The sequence below is a fragment of the Cupressus sempervirens genome, chromosome 7 (assembly GCF_028749045.1).
Source record: "Cupressus sempervirens isolate cs-2001-9-10 chromosome 7, ASM2874904v1, whole genome shotgun sequence".
Lineage (NCBI taxonomy): Eukaryota > Viridiplantae > Streptophyta > Pinopsida > Cupressales > Cupressaceae > Cupressus > Cupressus sempervirens.
The window spans coordinates 789,821,091-789,840,079 of NC_143124.1; the positions used below are offsets into that span (position 1 = coordinate 789,821,091).

The window sequence follows — 18,989 nt, forward strand, 5'->3', positions numbered from 1 at the left end:
AGGTTCATGCAAGATCGTAACCCTCTACAAGTTATAGGTCAAATCCATAGATCTGCAACTCTACAATCAATATCTAAAATAGGGTTCTTCACGATCCAATCACCACAAGGATGAACCTCAAACTCTGATACCATTTTCAATGCAAGGAAGGATAGGGAAAACTAGGGCCAATGGCACACCCAACTCTCCGAACCACCCTGCAAGAGTTAACACAACAAAAATCTAACACATAGAATCAACAACCAAAGGAGTAAGAACAAACACTTTCATTGATTCTTCAAATATTCAACATACATGGCTAGCTATAAGGCCTTTTGGGTTATGGCTAGATAAAAATACATTCAAATCCAAGATCTAGCTTCAAATTCACACTTTCTAGTTCTGCTCTCTAATCCTCTCTTAAAAATTGTCCTAGCTCTAAGCCTAAACACTTTATTTATACTAGCCAAAAAAGCTTATAGATCATTCTAGGACATAGAGAAGCTACAAGTTGGCTCTCAACAAATATTAAATGAAAATAAACCTTAGATTAAATTCTTGAAGAGCCACAAGTTAGCCTACATCAACAATTAAATGTCCAGAAATCAATGTCTGAGCAAAGTCATGATATCTCCTATCTTTGATTGAATTAAAACTCATGCTTTGAACTGTGGGTAGTATTTTAGGTCCTCTACAACCCCTTAAGTGCACAAAGGATGATTCACCAATAAAAAAATGCACCTCCATTCTGAAAGTCAAGCACAAGAAACTGCTGCACAGAACTGCCAGAAATTGATACTTTAGGAGAATTGCCATATCTCCCAACTTATAAGGAGTTATAAATTACGCTCTAGACCATAGATAGTACTCTAGGCCCTCTTTGATCCTTGAAGTGAGAAGCCTCTGATTCATTATGGAAAATTAGTTACATGGTCTGCAATAGGCACCCAAAAACCAAAAAACACAGTTTCAGTAGAACACAGTTTCAGCAGCAAGATAAAAATTGAAAACATGTAGGATAGTAGTGCAATCCAGGATGCTTTTGCATCAAAATGCCTCTATATAATGATTAGTAACCATTCTCCACTATTAATCTTGCTACCAATATTAATCCTCTCAATAGTTTTCTTGCTAATCAAACATTTGATATTATATAAATATGTCAATGAACTATATGTATTAGATTTGACATTGACATGTCTTTCATAGCCACTTAAACTTAATTTTAATGTTGTCATCCCAAATTTAAATTTATTGGCCAATTGTATTGTCATAGTATAATGCCATTTTCCTCACTTCATTATTCTTCAACAAGTTTAACACATTTAATAATTTTTCTATTGTGACCAGTTTTCCTCTTTTTGTTATGATATATTATCGATGCCTTAAGAGAAACTCTTCAGGCCAATCAATTCTGCTTCAGTTCTTTGGCCATTTATGTATTAATACATACAACTTAACTTTGTTTTCTCCTACCATAGATTTACACGATGGCAGTTCTGTGTGAATATTTGTTTGTATCTACATCTTTTCATTGTATGTATATTCAATACCTTTGTCCTTTATAAATATGTGTCACTACATCAATACTCATGATGCACATAGCTCATGATTTCTAACTGAGAAAACTGTATAATGATGGATAGATTATTATTGACCTTCCATACATGTTGAGACTCTTACATCCATTATTATTGTTAAACGATTTCAAAAGATGGATTTGCAATGTCTTCCTTAACCAAGTGATATACATAAAGAGGTTGTTGATTCTTCTTAATCACTAAGGGTCCGTTTGGTTGTAGGCATAGGAATTGAAAATAGGAATGTATATTGAGAATAGGAATGACTATTCCAATAACAACTATTTTTTGGAATGGACAAAAGCTCATTTTAGGGGAAAAATGGGAATATGCATTTCTATTCCCTATTCCAATTGGTGCAACAAATGGAAAATAGAAAACATATTCCTAATTTCCTATTCCCATTCCAACAACCAAACAAGCCCTTACTTGATTGTCTATGAAGGTCCTATCTTATTCCTTCGCATCGTCTTCTATTTTTTTATTGCCAATGGATGGTAATGACCACTAGATTAAAAAAAATTAGTTGCAAGTAATCTGCATTTGCATTATTGAATCCTAGAGTTGAATTTAACCAATGCCTACATTTGCCAATTTAAAAGTTGCGATGTGACTTACATGGACAAATTTTAATGCCCTCAAGTGACATACTAGTATTAAATAATCTTTCAAAAATGCAACCTTGCAAGGTATATAGCCCCAACAACCATGACAACTATAGCCACAATCACCTTATAATCCATTCAAACAACACTCACTATGAATACAAATTTCTTTCAAGCAATACAAATTTCTCCTTGCTTATACTCTTATCACTTTGTTGTATCTACCATGTTGATTTTGCCATGCCTTCAATCATTTTCTTACATTTGCAACTTGTTCTAATACCATGTTGATTTTACGATCCCTGCAAATGTAATAACACTTCCTATGATGTATGTATTTTCTAAAGGAAAAGATCTCTTGCATTTATATTGAGAATGAGCCAAGGAGAGACACATCCCTTCATGGTACATGTCTATTCATTATTATGTGATTAATGTAATGACAATTATATATATATATATATATATATATATATATATATATATATATATATATATATATATATATATATATATATATATATATATATGTATATGTTCACTAGTTTTGACTCATAGTATTTATCTAGCTGAAGCTACAAAACATCAATATTAGTGTAAACCCTATTCAATCATGAACCAACACAAATGATGACATAGGTTTGAGATATGGACCTGTCTATTATCTCCACTTTCTTACCATTGAGATATTGCAACAAGGTACACTCATGAAGGCTATTCGAGAAAGTCGATGTTCGGTACCTATAATTTGTATAAAAGAAAAGCATGCCACAGACAAATACAACATGATGATGGGGATCCATACATCTTGTAGATCTTGCAAGTTATGACTCAATCCCTCAACCACATTAGGCACATCAACCAAAAATATAAGATTAACACGTCAACTGTACACAATCAAGTATGGGATAAGTAAATCCATAATTATAAATCATCATCCTATGTAATAATCAATGTAAAGGTAATCATAATAATCTAACTATCGTGATACAATTAGATAGCCAAAGTCACAATAATCATCAAAGCAACACCAAATAGCACTCAAGATCTAACATGCATATGCAAAGTGATATGAAAATATTTGAAGTCATAAAAATAAATAATGTTGATAGGTGGTCCTTATGAAAATAGCTAGATATTCTTTATTGGATCAATGTGCGATTCAATTGGATGATCGAACAATACCAACTAATGATGGATTAGGGTTTGGTAATATATTTTGGTCAACTTAAGATAGATTTCAAGTGTAGCATGTTTAGGTTAAGGTGATTAAGAGAAGTCTATTTATATAGCATAATGCCATTTTTGTAATTGTGGAGAGTGTGAGAGCTAGATCAAAAAGAGTTTGTGATCAAGCTAGTAGTTGAATGTCTACAAGTAGATACAAATGGTGAATTGACATGGATTTGTACAAGCAATAGTGAAGTGCTAATTCCAGATCACTCTTCTTGGTGAATCATAACAGGTTCTTAAGTTCAAAGCATCTAACAAAGTAACTTTAATAGGGTGAGAAAGATCTTAACAAGTTTGAAATTAATTCATTTAAGACGGTAGCTGATTAATTTGAGTCAGAAAATCCTTTAACAAGGTTACTCTTAATAGGGTAAAACTCTTGACAGAACTAAAAGTAAATCGCTCAACTGGGTGACTCCTAACATAATCTACTTCCAATTGGGATTACTATAAGCTCTTACATGGTTAAGCCTTTAACAAGACACATTTCATAAGAGTGTAAGCATTGGTGGATATTAATTCCTGCCATGGGTTTTCTCTCTAACCAAGGTTTTCCATAATAAAAATATTGGTGTTATTGTATTATTGTGCGGATTTTTTTATTAGTTGTCTTATTGATAGTTTCACAAGTTAACGTGGAATGAATGGCTGCATGTTATATCATACACTGATTAATCAATATTGTGAAGTATGATTAACGTTTGAATCTAGTTGATAAATGATTCACTCTCCCCTCTCAATAATCTAGGACCTTAAGTCGAGTAATACCCTTAACTTTGTGAAAAGTAATTTACCTTTCATTAAGCCCACACAAAATATTTTAGAATCTTAGTTGATTTGTGATTCACCCTCCCCACTTAGTAATCTAAGACCTTGAGTATATTCACATCCTTTAACTTTGTGAAAACTAATTGACCTTTCATGAAGTATGCACAAAACATTTTAGTTCATCTTAATTTGTATACCAAGGCAACCCCATTGACCGCTTCATGGTGTTCCTTTACCATCCTTAAATTTAGACCCTTGATCCACCCTTCGCGCCCATTAAAAAAATTCCATCAATTAATATACCTTTTGAATAATAAATTTGCATGGTTGCATACACAAATTTCCATCTAATCTTAATAATTAAGAAAGTAGTACTTGACACATACAGGCCTCATCACAAACCTAAATCTCCGAGTCTATACTCAAGTCTAGTTGTATTGCAGAAAAGAAAAGTGACTGGAAAAGAATCTTGGTACACGAATTTTGATACAATTGGAGGCACGATAGAGGTCTAGAACAAATCTATATTGTCATTTTGTAGGGATGTAGAGTTCACATTAAAGAGCATATAACTTTATCAAGTAACGTTAAACTTCTGTTAATTTTACATTAACACAACTTCCTCTCATGCATGGATCCATGCCTAAATTTGTATTCTGTTTTTTTCCAACAAACTTGTGCATCTCAAAGGTGTTCACAGAGTTGCAATATGAGTCAGAAGATTGCAGAGCTGTTGAGGCTGTGAGAAAAATGGAGAATGATCACTCGCATGCATTTTGAATACTTTCTCAGGAGGGTTTTGGTCCACTGAGTATTGCTGATGCTCCGGCAGGAATAATTTGTCTTTCATCAGCATTATGTAAAATTTTCTCACACTCCCATAGTTTTCATTGGACAAGTTTAGGACCTCCATTGATATTGGATATGGTGTGGGTGTTAGAAGAGATGCTGCAAGGTTTATGTCCTGTTTCCAACACAAAACAGAACAAAAAATAATTCAAAACCAAAATAAAATCTTTAGGGTATTCACTGAAGAATGTGATGAATACATTCTTCTTCAAAATAAAAATCAAATCTTTAGGGTATTCAATGAAGAATGTGATGAATACATACTTCTTTAAATAAAATCAAAATCAAATCTTTAAGGTATTCAATGAATAGTGTGATGGATACATACTTCTTCAGGGCTTTCAGTGTAGAAAAAGGACTTGATGTGGTTTAGAACAAGTGAAGCAGATGTGGGCATCTCTGAGCCTCCTTTTCCATAGTTTAGTGCTACCAATCCACTAGCCACCAGCCTTGGAAAAACCTGCAAAATTGGATTGTGGAAGCAATTCAACCGTAGAGTGGATCCGAAATGTTCAAGTAAAACAATATTACACAATCTAATCCAGAAACTACACAGCATTCTTATGAATTGTGGAAATCTAAGAGTTTTAACTAAGCAATTTAATCAATCAAATGAGTCTTGCCAATCCAAGTATCCCTATTAAAGTAGATTTTTTGGGAAGGGAAAATGGAAGTTTTTTTGAGATGGTAAAATGATTGTTTTTTTGGGTATTGGTCTTCTTTCCTTTACCAAAGTTATGAAAGTAGCTTGCAACAAACCGTTGGAAAGGCAGAGCTTAGGAAGCTCTGATTGTTCCTAGGTGTGAATGCAGCAATATGGATTGCCTTGGAGATCTTATTTGGGTACATCTCCATTGCATAGGCAAGAGGACATCCACCCAAACTATGGCCAACAAGAGTTACCTGCAAAAAATTAAAAAAAGTTAAGTATTCCCTCAACACTAAGACAAGTGTCAACAGAGTTGGGATGAAGTCATTTTAATGACAATCAAATGAAAAGCAACTAGAAAAAAGAAAGCCTATCAATTTTGTATCTCAAAGCCCTAAGATGACTAAGACAATAAAAGAGTTAGCTAGGAAAAAGAAAGCCTAACAAATTTGTATCTCAAAGCCCTAAGATGACTAGGACAATAAATGAGTTAGCTGTTATTCATTTTCTATATTCTCTTAAATTAAGACAACTCTGTGCGATCAGCGGAAGAGACTTAAGGTTGTGGGCAGTTTCCTATGGTCAGCGGAAGAGACTTAAGGTTGTGGGCAGTTTCCTATGGTCTTGGGTTCGAATCTAGTAGCCTACTTCTGAGGGCTGGGCAACCACTGGATATAATCCAAAACGTCGAGAAAAATAGCATGCACAGTATAAACCATCAAAATTGGAGTCCAAACATATACCTTGTCATCATTTCCAAGGCTGTGGAGGTATTTTAGCAATGGGTCTGAATAGTGTGCAACTGAATTGATTTCATGAGAGAGAGCATCCCTATTTATCCCATTAGAAGTGAGATCCAGGGCTACAACTTTGTGCCCTTTCTGTTTGAGTAGAGTAACTACTTTATACCAACACCATGCTCCATGCCCAAGCCCATGAATCAACACAAAATGCTCTCTCTCTTTCTCTTGCTTTCCCTCTCCCTTCTGACCAAAAAACATAATCATATCATTGTTAAGGGATTCCAAAGCTGAATTTTTTGGGGAACAAAATGGAGAAACTTCAAGTTTTGATTGGGATACCTCTGTAAGAACAGCAAGGAGATATGTGATACCAAAGGCAGCGACATAGAAAGAAGCCCTACTCCTCCTAAGCACCATTGTTAGCTAGATTTGAAGGTAAAAGCTTCAATTCCAAGGCCCTTAAATAGATCTGGCAGGATTGAATTGGACTTGTTTTTCAAAAGAGTCTTTGAAAGAATAGAGGGCCTTGATTATAGCTAGATAAGAAAATAAGGGCACAAAAGTAATGGGTTGAGCAATATCCCAGTTGAAATGGCAGGCATGGGAATTAAAAGTCAAATGTGGGCATTTAACAAATCGACTGATATTGGGTAATAGTTTATAATTATTGGGTTTAGTGTCAATACAGGAGAAATACCTGTGATCATCCATGGCCCCACCTTACCCGACAGCCATGTGGATGCAGCCAAAGAAACCTTCTGTGGATTTGTAGAACGATTAAGATGTGAAGAGATTATACTCTCAAATTTATATATTTGTCACATTCGTCAGTTGCTATATCCATGTACAAGAAAATTTGATTTACTTAAAAAATCAAATTGTTTTAGCAAATTTTTGTTGGGGCTAGAGAGCATTGAAGATTTCTTGTAGGTTTGGCCATTTAATCAGAAATTGATGTCGATATTTTTTAGTCGAGAGTTATAATTGATGAGTATCTATTCCAATTATGTAGTTTGGAAGAGTTAATTCCAGTCTTTTAATGTTGATACTTTTTTAGTTGAGATCTACTGATTGGGGAGTAATAGTTAATTCCAGTAATGAGTAATAGTTAATTCCAGTCTTTTAACGTTGATATTTTTTTAATTGAGATGTACTGATTGGGCAGTATCTATTTCATTAAAGTAGTTTGGGAGGGTCTTAGTTGCAGCCTTTAATATCATGTTTCAGATGTTTGAATATTATTGGATGGTGTCAATTATAATAAACGATTATATTATTATCTTCACCAATTGTACTCAACCAATAGGACTGTCATAGTTTGATAATTAGTTAAACATTATTCATGTTTTTTTGATGTGTACTTATTAAATTCTGTCTTTTTAGTTTTATTTATTTTATATTAGATAGAAACTCAAATTACTAACATAACAACCATAGATGTAATAGTTAGAGTAGAACAATAACTACTACTTGTGGATGAGCTTATTTTTATTGATAAAATATAAGAGGAAAACACCCAACTGAAATTTAGTAATAGGAACACTATCTACTATCTTTAATTGCAACGAATACTAATATAGCATTGTGTTTTGAAGTTTATTTTCTCTGTACTGAATGTACTAGCTTATTTTTCAGTTAATACAATTTCCCTTTCTGTTGGGTCTATTCTGTTCTTGGGTTGTGTTCCCATCAAAGACAAGAAGATATTAGCTTCATGCATGAGCTTTCTTTTGATTTTGTTCAAAAGCCAAGTCCACATAACCGTCATTGTGACACAAGTGTCAACAATAATGCCAACATTTGTAGTGATTTGAACATTATTCACTTTGTTTGAATCACGAAGTAGCCACATAAGCATGAGGGTTTAGATTGGTTAGTCCTAAACCCTATTATTTCGATTTAAGTTAAGAGTCTTAAGATATACAAAAGTGGTTCAAGATCTCTAGGGTGAGGGTGACCTCATCAAAAACATTTAGGTGAGAAAATTTAGTTAAGGGCTTTAATATTGCTAGAAAGAGTTTAACATGTATAAGACTACAAGCTTAAACATTCTAGAAGAGGCTATCCAATGTGTTTTCCACAAAAATAAAGAAGAAATGAATAATAGAGTAGTTGATGGTTGGATTCCTAGATGGTAAACTAAGGAGAGAGGGAGTCATTGATAGTCATTGTGTTAGTAATAATGAAGAGGATTTGGATAAATGTGCAAGGATAATAGGGACAAAAGACAAATGCTATTGCATGTTAAGAATAAAGTGATAGCAAAGTGAATCATTGATGATCATTGTGTTAGTATTAATGACGAACATTTTGATAAATTTACAAGAATCATAGGTCAAAAAATAAATGCCAATACATGTTAAGAATGAAGGGAGAAGTGCTTCAATTGTAGACCTTATCAAAGTCTAAGATGATGAGAGTGTGTTGGATCCATTTAATTGTTGTGCAAGCAAAAACCAAAATTTTCAGTATACACCACCCAATTTTCTTAGGTTGTGCAATCTCTTGGATCATAGACCCGATTTGATGATCTAAAGCTTTGATTATGATTTTCGATAAATTATCTAACAACGTGATGTACTGCCATCCATTGACAATGCTCTCTTGTTTAGTTTTAGAATGAACTTGATCAGTCTCTAATTAATTGTAGTCCATAAAGAGTCAACTTCAATACCTTCTAGATAAATGTATAAATCTCTCCAAACATAGGACAAAAGAGCTAGGCGAAATTCAACAATGAAGCTGTCCTATCATGACTCTTTGTAGTCTCCATGCATCACAAAACTTCATCAATCTCTTCCATTGGTGAAGATCTATTCTTCAACACAATTGAGCCCACAAGCAAGAGATCAATTTTGACAAATAAAAAAAATTTACCATTTTAAATTAAAAAATGAAGTGAATAATTCATGAAAAATATATTATATAAATTTGGACGAATGTTCAATACATATTGACTTTTTTGATCAGTTGTTCAAATGTCACAGTCTCTGCTTTCCCAGAGAATTATCACAATATTCTGTAATTAGATGTTCATATTATAAAAATCCCATGTTTGTTTTATAAATCCTGATTGCTTGATAAAGGACCAGTACACATGGAATAAACTAAGTCAGATATCTTAGCCGTACCTTCTAGAATTTTGACAGAGATTATGAGGCCAATCTTGGTAGGCCTATTTAAAGCTATGGCTTTTATCAGCGGGACCGCCATCAATCTCAAAGCAAAAATCACAGATTTTCGACCATCCACAACTCTCCATCTTATAATATCTACAGATTTTTGCAGTGGAGTTAACAATTATGCATATTTTGTTTTCATAATATTCTTGCTTGTTTTTCGGCTTATTTTGTATTCATAAGGTTCTTGCTTGTTTTTTTTAGCCCTAACTATATTTTCAATTCTGCTTCTCTCATTTTTCCCCCCTTCAGATTGACTTTTTAGTTTTTAGATAACTTAAATTGGGTTGTAAAGTGGATATATTTAAAGAGAATGATATTTGTGGTTCAGTTTTCTTAATTGGAATTAATATTATTATTTGGATTATTGTTTGTTGGTTTTATATCAAATTATTTTGAATTTAGTAATTAATATTTTTTTTGACTTAAGTTAAGTTGGTATTAATTAATTATAATAAGATGTTAGAATTAGAATTTTATATTTAAGTTCAATAGAATTTGCATTAACTTTATATCATCACATACTACACACTAATTTATCATCTTGACATCTATATGATTGATATGTCTGCTAACTTTATAGATTGACAAAAGGAGTGAAGTAGTTATCAAGAAAACAAGTCTTTCTTCTATATTGTAGTAATTCCAACAAGATATAACTTTATCAATCTTTCTTCTATATTGTAGTAATTCCAACAAGTTATAACTTCATCAAACACCAAATTCTTTTATAATTTAGTTGTTTGACATTTCATCAAACACTTTGCAAACAAGTTTTGATACCACTGTAATGAGCCCTACTGTCTCTCAAACAATTTGTGCCAAAGAAATGATTTCTTTATTTTTTATTTTTAAAGTTTTGTAATTTATGATACAACAATATAGCAACAAAATAGAAGATATTACAATAATAAGTTCAACTCAAATATTTGCATATTACATAGGGAATATATAGTTGAAAATTTCAGATTTTAATATCAACTTAGATACTGAGTATTTTCACAAAATACCAACAACCCAATTGATAAAATATCCCCTATTATCTAAATCAACAATACCTAGAAAAATTAGAAAAATTAGAAGTTTCAATCGATGAACTTACAAGTAAGACATGCCTTGAAACCCTTTGAAATTAAGTCTAGCGACAACAAAATAATTCTCCAACAAACAAATGCAATTGTAGATATGTAAAACGTTGTTCCCAAAGTGTTGATAGAAAATAACACCTAGCAACAAATATATTGGATGTTCAACCAACTCCAAATAAACCTGCACCCAACTACTTGTGAGCAATAGTAATAACAATATAAGAAGACACCAAATTTGAAATTCCCAACACCACATATACAACAATGGAGATAAAGAACAATTCTTAGGAAACTAATTCACAATACCTTAGTTGTGAATTACAATGAACTTCTCAAGAACAAACCCTTATACTTCAACAAGGACATATAAAAATTGGATTTCAGAAATATCACAAAGATGACAAAGCAAAATAAGATAATCAAACAATAAGATGTTTTTCTCATCAAATTTCCTCATATTTATAATCTCCAAATGACACCAATTTTCCAAAAGAACACCACTTATGTAACATTAAAATATAATAAAGTGCCATTAATATAATTTATTAATTGCTTTTGGCTCCAAAAATGACCTTTTCCACCATAACTTAATATTTTGACACACAAGGTCATTGTTTCTTGTTCCCATGATTTAAAAATTTTCGTCCCGATTCCAATGAGCTATGATACTGAGGTGACCAACCAACAACACCAACAAAAATAACAATATCAATAATAATAATAATGCACCTGTCTTTCAAAAATAATTGAAGAAGCATCATAATTGAAATCTAACAACACCAAAGTGATCTTGATGATGAAAGAAATTGAAGGAACTTGAACGCTCCCTCCAAGATTCTTGGAGCCCAAACTAGAACCCCAAAATAAAAATTGAGAGCATCACTCAACTCTTCTAACTCAAATGAACTCATCAGAACTAACATATTAATTTACTATAAATAGTAAGTCCCTCAAATGGAGCCAAAACACACCATAGGCTATTGAAAAGCCTATAACACACAACTACGAGTCCCCTCAAATCCCATTGTTAGCTCATGAGGGTTGCGACGGTTAATAGACCTAGCCAATTGCATGAACCTGCTAAAAATGGGGATATTACATATATACCAATAGCCCTAGCATTAGTAGATACTCACACTTGTAGGTGCACATGTATTGTTGGAATTAAGGTGTCTCAACCTTGGAGTCCCGACATGTTGAATTATTTAATTAAATTTTGGATTGTTGATTTAGCCCAAGTTATTAACTTTCTAAGTTGTCATTCATTATAGGACCTCTTAGTGAGGTGGCATCCTACATGGTAGGATGAGATGGAATATTTTTTTATTTTCTAGAAGTTGGCATCTACTTGGAAGGTGTTATGTTTTGGAAAGACATTTTCATATAAGACCATTTAAAAGTGGAATGAAAATTGATTTGACAATTCCTATGTTGACTAAAAAGTATTGGTTTATGATTTCTATTATGTATTGGAAATGTATTTTAGCAAAGAGAATTTATGGTGGATTTCACTTTTGACGAGTGACATCAGGTGTGGAAGATACCTATTCTTAGTCATAGTAATTTCTATGTTGCTCTTACACTGTATTTGGCAAGATGATAGTTATAGATGAGAGATTTTGTGAGCAATGTGTCATAGGATTTGCAAGATGTTTTTTATGACACAACTTATCTCTTAGGTGTTGGAGATGGTTTTGGAAACCACAAGATCCTACTACTTTTTTTGAGATCTATAGATATGTTGGCACCTTAGTCAATTTATGAGAGGAGGGGAGTTCATTTCATAGGGTTATGTTACTTGATTTTCTCTAGTATGAAACAATATTTCAATCTCCATGTAAATTTTTAGAACTTGAAAATGCATTGCAACTCATTGTTGAATAATAAATTGGCTTCATGTTTAGGAGTCTAAGGTTTGGTGGAGCTAGTTTAAGACCTTTTTATATGGCCTCTACAAATTGTAGTTAATACTTCTATGTGATTAGTATGTTTAAAAGGTCATAAGACTTGATTTTTCTAGTAAATTAAAAGATACATGTGACATGATTTTATGTTTATTTTAAATATATCATAGTAATATTATTTTACAACTAGTTATATGGGTAAATGTGACGAGAACAAATAAAAATATGTTGTATATGGCGATTTATGTACAGTAATAAATTTTTGTAGCACTTATGCATTAGAAAATTGTGTTATCACTCAAAGATGGTTACAAATTCTCTAGACATATGATGGAAAAAAATTAAAATAGTCAAATGGAGTTACCACCTTGTTGATTTGTCGAAGGATAAGAGATTTTCATAGACATGTTTAAAGAGAAGTTTGTTCTCAACATACTAAATATTAATGCATGAAGTAACTACCTTACTGGTTTGTAAAAGGATAAGAGATGGTCAAAAAATTGCTTAAAGAGAAGTTTTTTTGTTATTACATGTTATTTTATGTCATAGAACTAGTTAAATATTGCTTACTATTAATCATATTGTGCATAGTTTTATTTCATTAACTGTAGTATAGTTTTCATTACAATTTTCTCTTCAATACAATACATGACCAACTAAGTGAAATAATGATATAAATATCATGTTGACCCATTTCAAGCCTACATCCATGGGTTGATGATTAAATATACATATCATCTATGAAGGGATTCCTCAATTAGATAACCTATCTCTGAGTTTAGAATATTTATAGCTATGTTCACAAGTAGATATAAGGAGATTTTTTGTGCTACTATTGAGAATGGTGTCAAATCACAAGATTAGTTTGATTATTTTGAATAATTTCCATGCTTCACTAGGAGTTTAGCTTCATTTTTAGGACTTACAAACTTTAGAGATTATATACAAATCCATTTTTTAATAAAAAACATGTAGGTTAGTTGGGACATGGAGATTATCCTTTGTATGTACAGGAAAAGTTGTTAGGAACATGTTAACATCCCTAATCTATTTGTGAGATGGTTCCACAACCTCTTGTGGATTCTATAAATCTAGTGGTTGTATCATGTATTAATAGGCTAGTATTTTGGTGCAACAAAAATCACACTTGTAACTTCGTAGGTTAAAATATCCTGTATGAGTGGAACATGCCTATGGTGAGTGGTATTGGGAGGAATTGTCAGTAATGCATTGAGATCTCTTATGGGATTTGTGAAATGGTTTAAAAGAACATCCTATAGATTTTATAAGTCTAGTGATTATATCAAGAATTTCTAGGTTAATGTTTTGGTAGATTGAGAACCAAACTTGTAACATAAGGGGTCCTCTTAGAAGGTTCTTGTTAGGATAAAGCAACATTGGGAAGGAGGGAAGGGGTGAATTAATGTTCCAACACTTTCAAACCAATTTATTACTTTTCAACTTAACTATAAATATTCACAAATAAAAATACAAGAAAATAAAGCATATAACAATAAAAAAACTCATCACACCATGATTAGATTTTTAGGAAACACTGGCTGAGGAAAAACTCTATTGGGGATGGTTCCCACAACTATACACTAATATGAAAGTTCTTTGTTAAGAGGTTCAACCGTTTTAGGATTCATTACATAACATTTAGTACATGAGTCCTTTTTAGAGGTTTCCAACCCTATTAGGCATTGAGAGAAAAAGAAGAGCACACAAGCTTGAGAATGAAGGTTAAATCCACTTTTTGGATTTACAATCCAATTATAATAATAAGAGAATATACTTGATATCACAATGTTTGATAAAAACTTGTAGCACAAACTTGAATAAGAAAAATAATATTGTGCTACCCAAGGGTTAACATCTAGGATACTATCCCTACATTGCCAAACAATTCAGTTTTCTAGGCCAATTTGCTTGATCATACAAAATTGTTGTGTACTACTATTATACATCTTCAGTTTCACTTCTCTCTCTATCAAAACATATGCTAATCATCATATAAACATAGACGACCATAACTAAAGCATATATACACTTCATATTCTATATTTTCAAAATTGTAGCCATTTTTGATAGCCCTATTGTTGTCACTGACCAAAATAGTTTGCTTATATCCTAAATCCCTACTTTAGACTTAAGCATTTTTCATTTTCTATCCTTACCAAGATTTCTTGTATAACTAAGTGATCGTGCCAATAAGATATGTTTCCATCAATGAAAAAATTTATAGTCTTTCCAACACTCATTTGCAAATAATCTTCCCCTTTGGCATTGATGAAAACACTTAGTGAAAAATGACCAAGTGTCAATACCAAGACAAAAATGATCTTAAAAACCTCACATATATCATTTTTTTCTTAACTATACTCCCCTTTATAACAATATGCACATACACTATTTTTATTACAACACTCCCTCTCTGACATGAATGGGAAATATGAGATACAAAATTCATATACAAGTATCAAAATTTGTATCTAGGCAACTTTTTTAACTACACCGATCTTAAGTCATTTGAATAATTGAATTTCAAGGCTTGAAATTCTACATCCCATGTATTCTTCAAGTTTTCTACCACTTGGATCTCATGGCATAGTGCATAGGTTGTAATATTTTCTTCTTCCAAGTATGCAGGTTTGGAAAGTGCACAAGACTATTGTGTAATCTCAAGTATTTCCAACTCCTTTTGCATGATTTATACCTTGGGAGTAATTAGAATCCTTAATAGTGAAAATCTCTGAAAAGATCTACCCATTTCTCTATAGAATGCTAATATTGTCCATTATCATATTGCTATTCTTATTAAAATCAGCCACAACTTGATTGGAGTTCTCATAAACATAGGGTAACTTTTCTAAGTTGTCATTTTCCTCCTTAATTAAATTTTATACATATACTACATGTCTAATTGATATAAAAAAATGAATATAAATCTTTTTTCCTTCACAGTTACAAGCCTTAATCTCATTAATGTGAACATCAACTAGTTTTATGTCACTGGTAATGGAAGCACACACCTTACTAAATATTTATACCTTTTAATATTTTCGTAATATATCCTTGGTTTTATTTTCTAATGACTAACAATGAGCATTAAAATCATTTAGTATCATTTCCATGTTATCTACAAGATATCTACCTTGGAAAGTCATTTGCATGGGTAAAATCTTGTTAAAACATGTCTATTCTCTATTTTCTTTTTTGATATCTCATTTCATTTAGAAAATTCCATCATGGATATCTTTATGAGTTGATATTCATCATATGTTTCTAATTATCCTTCCTCATTTATATTCACAAGTTCCTTACTAATATCACTTTCCAACAATGATGTTCTAATTGATGTATTGAGAGTCTCCATGAGACTTTTCGCCTTCCTAACTATGATATCTTTCCTTGTAGTAACATTATCCTTATTAATGAGATTGATAACACTCAAATTGTTGAGGTCAAGAGTATTCCACTTGAACTTCACTCTGATCTACTTCATCAATTTTTATCTTTGAAGCTTTACCTTCATTGATCACATGTCTGATCTTGTCTACTATCATGACATCCTCTTTCTCTTTCTTTTCCTTCTCCTTATCTTGATTGATTGTCTTATTCTTCTATGTCCTGTATCATAATATATTGGCCTTCTAATATCATTTCATTAATTTCTTTATTGGAAATAAACTTCACCATGAAGTCTTCCTTCTCCTCCTTAGAAGGCTCCAATGAGATAGAAACACTTGACACAAAGAAATCAAGTTGTTGAATAATACTAGAGAATTGATTAAATTCATTTGCTTCCCCACTTGGTGTAACATTTTTTTCACTTGGAGGCAAAAATCTCAAATCTCGTGACTTAAGGATGGAGATCGGAACACGAAGTTCTTTCATCTCTCCACCCTAAAACATAGGACTAACAACAGGATCTCTGGTATCAAGAAGGGGCAGGTGTTGTTGTCTGAAGATCCAGATATCTCGGCTGAAGCGGTCTCCTTCTTCTCTTCTCTTCTCTCCGAGGACCCCCTGCTTTCCAAGGAGGACCAAGAGGATATCATCTCTTGTATTCCTCAGATTATGCAACCCCACCATGATAAACTTCTCTATGCTATTCCTAATGCTTTGGAAGTTAGAGAGGCCCTTTTCTCCCTACCTGGTGACAAATCTCCTGGTCCGGACGGGTTTCCCACCTTTTTCTTCCAAATGTACTGGCCGATGGTCATGGGGGATGTGGTTAAGGCAGTTTAGGAGTTCTTCAGAGCTAGAAGAATTCTTAAGGAGATAAACTCTACCTTCTTGGTTCTCATCCCTAAATCCCCAGGGGTTGACTCTTTCAACAAGTTCAGGCCTATCAGTTTATGCAACTCTTTCTACAAGATCATCTCTAAAGTTCTCACTTTCAGAATGCTTAAAATCCTGCATCTGATCATATCGCAGAAACAATTTGGCTTTGTTCCTAGGAGACAAATCTTGGACTCGGTGCTGATGGTTCATGAGGTCATTCATTCTTTAGAAGCTTCCAAGCGGGAAGGTATGTTGCTCAAATTGGATCTTTCAAAAGCCTATGATCGGGTGGACTGGTCCTTTCTTGGGAGGTCCTTTAGGCCTTTGGTTTTGACAATAAAGTGTGTAAACTCATTTCTCAATTGGTGTCTACTTCCTCTCTTGCTATTCTGATTAATGGAGCCCCCTCTGATTTCTTTAAACCTTCTAGAGGTCTCAGGCAGGGAGACCCCCTCTCTCCTATCCTCTTCATTATTTTAGCTAAATCCATTGGGAGGCTTATTGAACATAAAAAGTCTAAAGGAAGTCTTAAAGGGATTAAGCCTTCTTCGAGAAATGTCCCCTTCACTCATCAACAATTTGTGGATGACACTATAATGGGGGGGGGGGGGGAAGCTTCTGTGAAAGAAGCTAAGACTTTGAAAGAGGTTCTTGATACTTACTCTAGAGGGACTGGACAACTGATTAACTGGAACAAAAGCTCGACCTTCTTTGTTAACATCTCTAAAGTCAGACAAAGGAAAATTGCCAGAATCCTTGGTTGTGGGGTGGGCTCTCTCCCTTCATCCTATCTAGGGCTCCCCTTGGGCTACTCTCCCCCTGACTCTTTCTGGAATGGCATTCTGGACAGATCCAACAAGAAGATGGTTGGATGGAAAGGTGCCTCTCTCAGCCAGGTTGGGAAATGTTTACTGGTCAAATCCACTCTTCAGAACCTTCCCATTTATGGTCTGAGCCTTTTTGGAATTCCTATGAAATTTGAAGAGAAAATGGAGAAAATCCAAAGAGACTTTCTATGGACCAGACTTGAAGGAAAGAAAAGGTACCCTCTTGTTGCCTGGGAGAAGGTCTACCTCCCCAAGAGGTATGGTGGTTTGGGCATCAAAAAGCTTACCCATCTCAATAAGGCGCTTCTTGCAAAACAAATCTGGCGAATCTTCAATAACACTGGTGAATGGAGAGACATTCTGGAAAATAAATACCTCAGAAGACCCTCTCTTCATTTTACTTTATTCAATGAGGAAATCCCTAAAGGGTCAACTATTTGGAATGGTATCCTAAAGGCCAGGGACCTGGCTAAGGCGAGGGTCTCTTGGAAACTAGGCAATGGGGAGGATATTCAGTTTTGGTCTGACAGGTGGTTATGTCAAGGCCCACTTTCTAACAACCCAGTATTTGAGAGATGGGTGCAAGAATGCACGGAGCTATATGGGTTTAAAGTAAGCAATTATAGGGTTGGTCAGGAATGGAGAAACCTTTCCCTCATTTCTGAGGATTTGAAACCAATAATGACTATGCTTAACTCTTCGATCCCTAGTAGTAATAAGGATGAGCTGGTCTGGAGGGATAATCCCAATGGAAGTTATTATGTTGCTTTTGGCTACAACTCTCTCTGGGGTTTAAAGGAGAAACCCCCTTGGGAAGATGCTTGGATCACGGGCCTCACTCCAAAGATCAACATATTTTATTGGCTGGCCCTTCAGAACAAAATTCTAACGCAAGATAATCTCATGAAGAGAGGCCATGTTATGCCCAGCAGATGCCTGCTCTGTAAAAACCAGTTTGAGTCAGGAAATCATATCTTCATTCAATATGACTTTGCTAGGGAGGTGTGGAGTTCTCTTAATCAGGAAATGGAGATTCTCTGGTGCTGGCCGAATAACCTTATCGACTTTTTTAGTCGTTGGAAAAGCCTTTGTAAAATTGCAGGCCGACAGGATAATTATGCCTAGTTTTTGCCTCACTTCTGCTGGAGCATCTGGAAGGAAAGGAACAACAAAATTTTTAGGGATAGAGAGGAGCCAACAATAATTCTAGGAAGGAAGACTTTGAAAAACATAAAAGAAAACCTTCAAGTGATGAAGGAGGGGGAAGTTGATATAGGGGACAGGAAGATGGTTAAAGA

The 18,989-nt window shown here is 33.6% G+C and overlaps 1 protein-coding gene across 4 annotated transcripts; it reads right to left on the minus strand.

Annotated features, from left to right (window-relative positions):
* Positions 1-4,671: 4,671 nt before the first annotated feature.
* LOC149549713 (methyl jasmonate esterase 1-like) lies at positions 4,672-6,985 on the minus strand. Of its 4 annotated transcripts, none has more exons than XM_089792999.1 (5): positions 6,746-6,985; positions 6,407-6,646; positions 5,774-5,917; positions 5,343-5,474; positions 4,672-5,129 (listed from the first exon to the last, which is right to left on the minus strand). In XM_089792999.1, the coding sequence occupies exons 1-5, from the start codon at positions 6,821-6,823 to the stop codon at positions 4,860-4,862; spliced, it is 864 nt and encodes a 287-aa protein (XP_089649125.1). In that variant the 5' UTR covers positions 6,824-6,985; the 3' UTR covers positions 4,672-4,859. The 4 variants fall into 4 exon arrangements, with proteins under 4 accessions (XP_089649125.1, XP_089649124.1, XP_089649123.1 ...); XM_089792998.1 differs by having other exon boundaries at positions 6,407-6,649; positions 6,746-6,953; XM_089792997.1 differs by having other exon boundaries at positions 6,407-6,959.
* Positions 6,986-18,989: the final 12,004 nt, after the last annotated feature.

Coding starts and splice junctions, on each gene's coding strand:
- LOC149549713 (XM_089792997.1), bottom strand. CDS start 6,823: ATGGTGCTTAGGAGGAGTAGGGCTTCTTTCTATGTCGCTGCCTTTGGT. Junction 5,918..6,406: donor GCCTTGGAAATGATGACAAG/GTATATGTTTGG, acceptor AATTTTTTGCAG/GTAACTCTTGTTGGCCATAG. Junction 5,475..5,773: donor TAAGCTCTGCCTTTCCAACG/GTTTGTTGCAAG, acceptor CCAATTTTGCAG/GTTTTTCCAAGGCTGGTGGC.